At 33.1% G+C, this 8,758-nt stretch overlaps 1 protein-coding gene across 4 annotated transcripts; it reads left to right on the plus strand.

The window, feature by feature from the left end:
• Window positions 1-568: 568 nt before the first annotated feature.
• On the plus strand, window positions 569-7,968 carry LOC145945310 (uncharacterized). 4 transcript variants are annotated; one of them, XM_083054226.1, is made up of 8 exons: window positions 569-776; window positions 1,059-1,178; window positions 2,000-2,099; window positions 2,176-2,504; window positions 2,746-3,123; window positions 3,508-3,862; window positions 4,324-4,715; window positions 6,867-7,967. In XM_083054226.1, exons 2-8 carry the CDS (start codon window positions 1,176-1,178, stop codon window positions 7,422-7,424), a joined length of 2,115 nt encoding a protein of 704 aa, XP_082910352.1. In that variant the 5' UTR covers window positions 569-776; window positions 1,059-1,175; the 3' UTR covers window positions 7,425-7,967. The 4 variants fall into 4 exon arrangements, with proteins under 4 accessions (XP_082910352.1, XP_082910351.1, XP_082910353.1 ...); XM_083054227.1 differs by having other exon boundaries at window positions 603-647; window positions 6,867-7,968; XM_083054225.1 differs by having other exon boundaries at window positions 569-1,178.
• Window positions 7,969-8,758: the final 790 nt, after the last annotated feature.

The following is an 8,758-nucleotide window of genomic DNA, read 5'->3' on the forward strand; positions in this document are numbered from 1 at the left end:
ACCATTATTTGTTTTCTTTTAGATCATACATACATTTTTATCTGGAACATTATTTTCCGAAAATGCATTTGTTTCGAAAAATTCAAGGTGTGCAATTAAAATGAGACACCCTGTATATAAATATTAAATATACAATTTACCCAGGTAGCAAGCATACGTCATTTTGACGTCGATGACATCATTTTGCTACTTTTAAGATGACTAAAAAGTAAGATACCGAAATAAAAAAAATGCATTTTATATGAAATGAACAATTAATACATACATGACATCTGATCAAAATTATTTTCAGATAACGTTTAATCTTTTTCACAAAAAATCTCAAATATCGTAAAAAAAAAAACATTTTTTGCATATTAAACATTTCGGAAACCTAGACGTGCTGGTGAAAATTGACTTGCGGTATCGTTTTCAGCATCCAAAAATCTATAAGAAATACCTTGTCTGTTTTAAAAATAATGAAAAAAAAAAATTAGAATGTTATCAGAACAAAAGGAATTAACATTTTCTCCTTCTGATTGGTCAAATTTCAATTTTCAATGCAGTAGTAATAATGGCTGACTTCGAGATGTTCATTTATCAATTTCCCAACTTCACGTTGGTCGCGCAGGTCGCGCGCAGCGTGTTCGGCATTTGTTTGTGCTGAAGTTGGTCCCAGATGGATTTGTTATTGTCGTGACTAGGGCTGCGAGTTAATTATTATGGACCGCTTAGACAAAAGAGAGGAGTCCGATTCGGCTTGTAGTTAATTTTGCCGAATAATAACTCGGAACGAAGTGAGATTTTTTTTCGCCATATTATTAAGTCACCAACTTAAGTCAACTTCTCTCCTCCAAACACCTAGGTTAGATCAGTCCGAGTCGGACTCCGCTCATAGCGCCAAGTATAAGTGGGAAATTTAACTTTCTCGAGAAATTAACAGTTTTTTTTTATTAATTATGGGTTCACTGAATCTTATCTGCCCGATGTGCTGCGGCGAAACCTTCAATAATCCTCAGTCCCTTAAGTATCACTTGTTAAGTATGACGGACAATCTTTATTGTCCTGGCTGTTCGCAGCGTTCTGACTCTGTGGCAGCCCTAATTCAACATCTTGACAGATGCGAGCAAGATTTGGAGCGGAAGGTGAGGCTCGACGTTCTGACAGATAAACTCCGGAAGGATTCTGAAGCCAAAATGGTTGGTAGAGAAAAGAAATGAAAAGTTTAACGTGCAATTTTGATATAAGTTTTTCAACAATTTTATTATTTTAAAATATATTAAATATATTATATGTTAATAAATATATTAAATATAACTTATTATAGACTATATTATTAATAATTAAATATATTATATTAAATATTGAAAATTAGAAACTATGTAATTTTACTGGAAAAAATATATGTATGTATATATATCTTTTTTAAAGAATTTAGGGAAAATTTTTAAAAACATTGAAATTTTTGGAAGTCTTAAAACAATAGAATTTTTTACAAAATAAAATTTAAGCATGTCAATATATTTAAATATTTAAGTTTTATATATTTAATATGTTTAAATATTAAACTTAAATCTAAATTTTAATTAAATAATAAATAATATAATAATTATAAATATTTAATGTATTTCCAATGTATTATATATATATATATATATATATATATATATATATATATATATTATATCCAAATTATTTTATCCAATGTAATAATGATATACAGAAAATAATTGTAATTTAAACTTAAAATTGATACTACAAATATTATAAATAATATAAACATAAATACTTAATAAAAATTTTCAAATATTTGAGGAGCCAAAATATTCTACTAATTTCTTGTTTGCGGAAGAAGTGTAACCTATATTTAGATGCTATTACATATCATGTATCGGCTTGATTTATTAATTTTAAATAATATTTCAAGTGATTTAAAATTCTTGTGTTATATATTCCAAATATTTGTTAATCCATCTTCTATACCGAGCTATATCTTAATAAATATAATCATTGATTTCAGGATGCTAAAGTGCAGATTAATCGGAGTCTCCTTGCGACTGTGAGTGACAATGGAATTGTTATAATGGGCGATCCGCAGATGATACAAATGGATGAGAATGGTTCGTAGAACTTACTACTACTTTGTTGAACTGAGGATTTCTCAAGAATGAATATTATTTCTAATGAAAACATCAGGAGAAATTAAAGTCATAGAAAAGATGGACACGGAAGAAATACAACCAGATCAAAATTCTCTGGATTTCAAGATGTCCGAAGGGCAACTCTCCAGCGTCAGAGATGGCAGAATGCAAAGGAGGCTACAGCCGATGCAGGAATTAGTGGCTGTTCCTGTATCAAGTCCTAGTGCAGATGGCAAGACGACGACGGAGAAGAGCGTGATTGCCGTATTGCCAGAAAATTCCGAATTTTTGGACGCCACCACCTTGATCGATGTCGACCGTATAAACGAGGCAGAAGAGATGGACGAGGCTGGCCTTTTACGTGTTAAGCAAGAACTATGCGAGGTAAAGAATACTGAAAATCGAGCGCAAATTATTATATAAAAAATATTTATTAGTAGAAAATTATTATTACCTGGAAAATCAGGGAATTCTCAATGAATTTTTTGTACAAGATTTGAGTAGACATGAGTCCTGATATATCTTGTTTGACAAAGATATCACACATTATACCAAATTATTTCGATCTGTTTTCAAATTATTTATTGCTATTTATACTTACGACTAATAATATTGTCTGTTCCAGACGGAATCCGATGCTGTATATAGCTGCACCAGCTGTGAAATCAGCTTCAACTCTGTTCTGGAGCACATTAAGCAGTTCCACGATGGTCAGGAAGTGCTGCTGGAGATGGCGGAGCAGTTAAATGACTTGGCGACGCCTGCGAACCAGGTGTCCGCGATGTCCGAAGATTCAGAAAACGTAAATAATGCAGGACGACAACGGCAAACAATGAATACGCTGCGTACAGAGGAATGTGTGGACAATGAGGGTAGATTCTACACCAGAAAGGTAGTGCAAATCGAGAGATTCTGGGACCGCACACCGATCCAGATTACATCGCAATCGTCAGCAAAAGCTCCGATGATTGAGAAGTTCTTCTCGAACGTGGAAGGTGTTAAGGTACGATTTAAAAAATTGTGTTTGATTATTAATGATAGAATAATCTTGTGCGAGACATTTTAAGGATTAACATATAAGGATTATGCGAGATTATACGGGCGCTTTCCAGCAACATATACAGGCGATAACTAAATAAACTTAAAGAAATAAAATTTAAAAAAATTTTTTTAAAGTAAAAAAAGTTTTAAAAAAATGTTGAAGAAGCTGTATAAAATGACTGCCCTGCCCTCTAGCGGTAAAAAATAGAAAACTAAGCAGCATGATAGCTACAAATTGAGACACACACAATGTATAACTGTGTTTTGTTGCTGGAAAACACTTGATGAGAAGATCATGTAAGAAATTACATATAAGGCTTAACATCTCTGATATATAATATCGTAGGTACGAGAGAAGCGTTTGGCGACTGCGGCAATGCGGATGTACAGATGCAATCAATGCTTGCAGCAGTTCTCCAAGTTGGGAAACTTTCGCGTTCACGCCTGTCTACATGGCAACAATCGCTGCGAGCACTGTGATCAAACTTTTGCGACACCCAAGGCCTTGCAGCTTCACGTAAAAGTACACGAAGGCGAGATCGATCCGGGCCAAAAGTCATTCGTTTGTACCATCTGCGGTACGGAATTCTGTTCCCACAAGAGCTTACGTTTGCATTCGAGAATGCACGCCCCGGTAAGAGCCAGACACGTCGACGCACCCGAAGGGACCCCTAACGCGACCTTCACTTGTCCTGAATGCGGTAATAAATTCTTTTTTCATCTCACTCTTTCAATTAACTTGATTTTATTTAATTTATACTATATAAATATTTTATTTATTGAACAATATACCAACAATAAAAAATATAATACTTAAAAATTTTATAATGTCATCACTCTCTAATTTGTTATATCTTCCTAGCATTATTTTTATCAAGTATTTTTTCCAGCAACAAAACACAGTCACAATATTGTGTGTCTTGATTTATGGAACGCTGCTTAGTTTTTCTATTTTTTATCGCCAAGGCAGTCATTTTATATAGCTTTTTCAAAATTTTAAGTTTTTAAAGTTTTTTCTTAAGTTTTTTTAAGATGTTTTAAGATGCTTCGCTGCTTAATTTTTCTATTTTTTACCACCAAAGGGCAGGGCAGTCATTTTATATAACTTCAAAATTTTAAAGTTTTTTCTTAAGTTATTTTTAAGATGCTTAATGCTTCGCAGGTAAAACTCTGTCGGAATCGTACAAGGATACACACATGGCATTACACACTGGTGACTCGGTGACGTGCGCCGTTTGTAACCGGAAGTTCGACTCCGCTGACAGTTTGTCGATGCACGCGGCTGTTCATACTGAAATAGCACTTCCGCAGTCGCCTACTCCGCCTGCTACGATTTCAACCCCATTAGCCAGAGAGACGATAGCGACAACGACGACGATCGCGACAACATCGACGACGACGACGACGTCGACAACAACGACGATGACTGTGGTGGAAACGGGCGACAGCCAAAAACCCTATCAGTGCCAGCATTGTGGTCGCAGATTCACTAGACCCCACGAAAAAGTGAAACACGAACGAATTCACACCGGAGAGAAGCCGCACGCTTGCGAGGTAGACGAACATAATCAGTATAATCGAGCCTTGATAGCATAAATGCGTAGTTTTTGAGATTTTGAGAAATAGAGCGAGACACTTGATTGCAAAGAAAGTGTTAATATATCTATGTAGTGTAAGAGATTCATTGAAAAAGATTGTTGTACAGAAAAGTGTGTTGCTTTAATGCATAGAGAAGAAAGGCGCCAAAATCAACATATTATTTTCTTTTTTTATTCTTTTTCTTATTATGCTATAATTCACACGTTATATATTTTTTTTTGTATATTAACTCGAATTTTTGAAGCTTAAAAGCACTTCCGCAGTCGCTTTATTTTTTGTGATTTTCTTTGAAAATTATATATATATACTCGTATATATAATCCAAAGAGCGCGATGCGTATTTTTTAATAATACTAAATTATTCTATATATTTGTTTCTAAATCTGTTTTATCTTTGTTTTTCTCTTTATTGTTTTTTTTTTCTTGGAGTTACAAAATTATATTAAAATATATTTAATTTACTAGAATATTTAAAATGTCTTAATTATATCCACACACACACACACACACACACACACACACACACACAAACTATTCATCAAATCACACACATCTTGTAAGTTATACATTGATTTATATTATTTAATCTATTATTACTATTAATAGTTTATTTTGAAGTGTCAATTCTCAAAAATATATATATATATATATATATATAAATTTCGAATTATTCTATTTTATAAATATTTTATAAACTCTTCTGGCATATATATTATATATTAAAATTTTTAATTTAAAAAAATAAAAAAATATTCAGATATTTATTTTTAAAAGTCAATTGTACAACATAATTTTATTGTAAACTGAATAATTTTATATATTTTAATAATTTATTGCAATACTTTTTATAAATTTGTCGCGTTTCTGAAGTTTTTCCAATAGATATATTTCAATTAGGAATAATTTCTCAGATTTGAATTTTGGTTTATTTTACAAAAAAGACATTTGCTCGAAAGTTTGAAACAATACTATCAAAATTGTGATAGTTTGAGCATTTTCTAGTAAATTGTAAATATACATCTTTTATAATTTCAACTAGGAACTAAAACCGAATAACATCATGGTACATTATCTATTTTGGTGCTTTTCCTCTATTATTATGGCATAATTGATTGTTAAATATATAGGATTAAATATATTAAGATACTAAACACATAACTATAAATACTTATATTAAATTATATTAAACACTTATATTACATTTCACATGTAATCTCAAGCATACATGTAACTCCACTTGTCATATTTCACTAAAATTAATTGCGAAGATCACCGCTAGCGCAACCTTGCGTCGTAAATTGGAAGAGTATTTTCCAAGATAACTTAAGGCTCTTGGCTTCTCGCCGATCATGTTAGAATTGTGACATCAGAGGTGAGAAAACATACGCTAAAAATTCTTAGATGCCATTTTGAAATAAAAAGATATTTCGATGAAACAGCACTTCAGATGGAATGATCGTGATATCAGACTTTATCATGCGGAATGGCTGCGCATGCACAAAGACCAGACGGACTGGGCCTCATATTACAGTCATTTTACAGCTGTTGACTATCAAGGGAAAAGAATAGTTTTCGAGGTATTTTAAAGGTGTGCTAAAGCCATCTGAAATAGTGTTTCATCGAAATATTTTTTTATTTAAAAACATTTTCAGCGTGTACTTTCTCGCCTCTGACGTCACAATCCAATATAGCCGCGGCGAGGACCCAGGAGCCTTAAATGTCAATTTTCCACTTTAATATCTTAATACTAGATTTATAAGACATGTGGAGTAAAAATAAAGACATTTTTCTACATAACAAATTTCCAAAATTATTGATTAAGCATATATTAAGAATTCGGTCGGCTCAGACATTATTGAGATAATCTAAGGTACTCTTAGCTATATAGATACACTTTGATTTGCTATTTTCTGCGCATAACATAAACATATTGTTTTCCCTCATAGGCAAAATAAAAATGAATGTTATAATAATAAGCTACTTACAAGGGAACCTCGCAAATCCGAAAATTCTAATTTTGATGAAACTTTACACACATATATAGGGGAGGAAGAATAAATAGATAAATTTAAGAAAGAAAACAATGATGTCTGTGTCTGCCGGTAGGTTTGCGGGAAGACCTTCCGCGTGTCCTATTGCCTGACCCTGCATATGCGTACCCACACCGGGGTGCGTCCTTACGCCTGCCAGCACTGCGGCAAACGCTTCAAGGCGTCCTCCGTCTACAATCATCACCTGCTGACCCACGGCGAGGAGCGCGCCTACACCTGTCCGTACTGTCCGAAGACGTTCAAGACTCGAGTCCAGTTGGCCGGCCACAAGAACAGCCACACGAAACCGTTCCGGTGCACCGAGTGCTCGCGACCGTTCGCGTCGCTCTACGCCGTCCGCGCCCACATCCAGACCCACAAAAAGGACAACAATCTCAAGTTCAGCTGCTACGTGTGCGGCGCGTCGTACGGTCGGGCGTTCGCCCTGAAGGACCACCTGAAGCAACACGGCCAGGACGTGCTGGCGCCGCCGGAACCCGCTCGAGAGGAGGAGGTGCACGAGGACTTTCTTCTCCGGGAGGAAGAGACCACCGAGCTCGCGATTCCTCCATCGCTTCCTCCGCTTCCTCCTCTCGTCGCTCCACGTTCCTCCGATGTGGACGATACCGATTAAAAGTCAATTCGTCGATTGCAATTCGGTTCTAGTCGAATCCCAAGTAGCAAACTGATGTCATTAAACGCCAAAATGACGTCATTCGATGCCAAAATGACGTACGCTTGCTATCTGAGATCCATCACTGCGTGATCCTTCGTGAAGATCGCAATACACGTGTTGTTGTGTTGTTAAACCTTTTGCGGAGAATCCAGGTAGCAAAAGTTGTCGCTTTGATTAAAATGACTACTATTGTTACCTAGGAGTCTGCGAGTCTCTTTCTTCGTTTTAGCAAATTATATATGTTCCCTATGATAGATTTCGTATAAGCGATCTTCACGGATTTTTTTACTAAAAGTCGAAAACAATTGAGATAGTTATATTGTAAGTTATTGTTAATTCGTTAATAAAGTTTATTCTCTCGTTCGTGTTTTCCAAATATATCAAATATAGTTTATCGTTCTTGATTATTATAATATTCGTGAATTAGGATTATAGGAAATTTAAAACTGCCAAAAGTGATAATTCGCGATAATATAATTGTTACATAATTTTAATTATTTTAATTAAACGTATAATTTAATTAAAATGTCTAATTAAACATATAAAAAATAGAGTTCACAAATTTTGCTTTCTTATAAAGGAAGCTTTTTTTGTTTTTAGTTAAGTTTTCTGAAAATACTTGAATATATTTTCTAATAAAATATTCTGATAATAAATTTTCTCTCCATGAGAGCATATAATACGTGTTGCTTCAATTTTTTATGTCGTTAAACTTTTAGTTTATACATTTTGTAATACAGAAAAAAATTTTTAAATTATACACATACAGTGTGTCCTATTTTAATGGGGCAACAGCAGCATTATTTTCTAAACTAGATGTCGTACAAAAAAATGTTTCAAATAAAATATATATGATTTTTAGAAAAAAATTGATAATCTTCAATTTTGACTAAGGTCATTTTTCAAAATTATATGAAGGTTGATCTAGTTTCTTAAAATAAAACTAGTTTTATATTTTTATATAAATCCTTTTATATAATTCCTCACAATAATTGGTGTAAAAAGCTATAAATGTAGGATCAAAAATGAATAGTTTACGAGATATATTTTATACTTTGACATAATTTTACATAAACTATGAAATATATCTCGTAAAATACTATTTATTTTTTAACGCTCTTCAATAAGAATTAAATAGTATAAAAAAATTAGTTAAATAGTATAAAAAAAGTTATTTTTAAGAAAAAATATATAATTTACAATGAGCAGCTACATATTTTTTCTTGAAAATAACTATATGTGATTTAATTACAATTCTATATATATATATATATAACTTTGCTTTTAGCTTA

The sequence above is a fragment of the Prenolepis imparis genome, unplaced genomic scaffold (assembly GCF_030444845.1).
Source record: "Prenolepis imparis isolate NDT839.2.m4 unplaced genomic scaffold, iyPreImpa1.0 SCAF_14, whole genome shotgun sequence".
Lineage (NCBI taxonomy): Eukaryota > Metazoa > Arthropoda > Insecta > Hymenoptera > Formicidae > Prenolepis > Prenolepis imparis.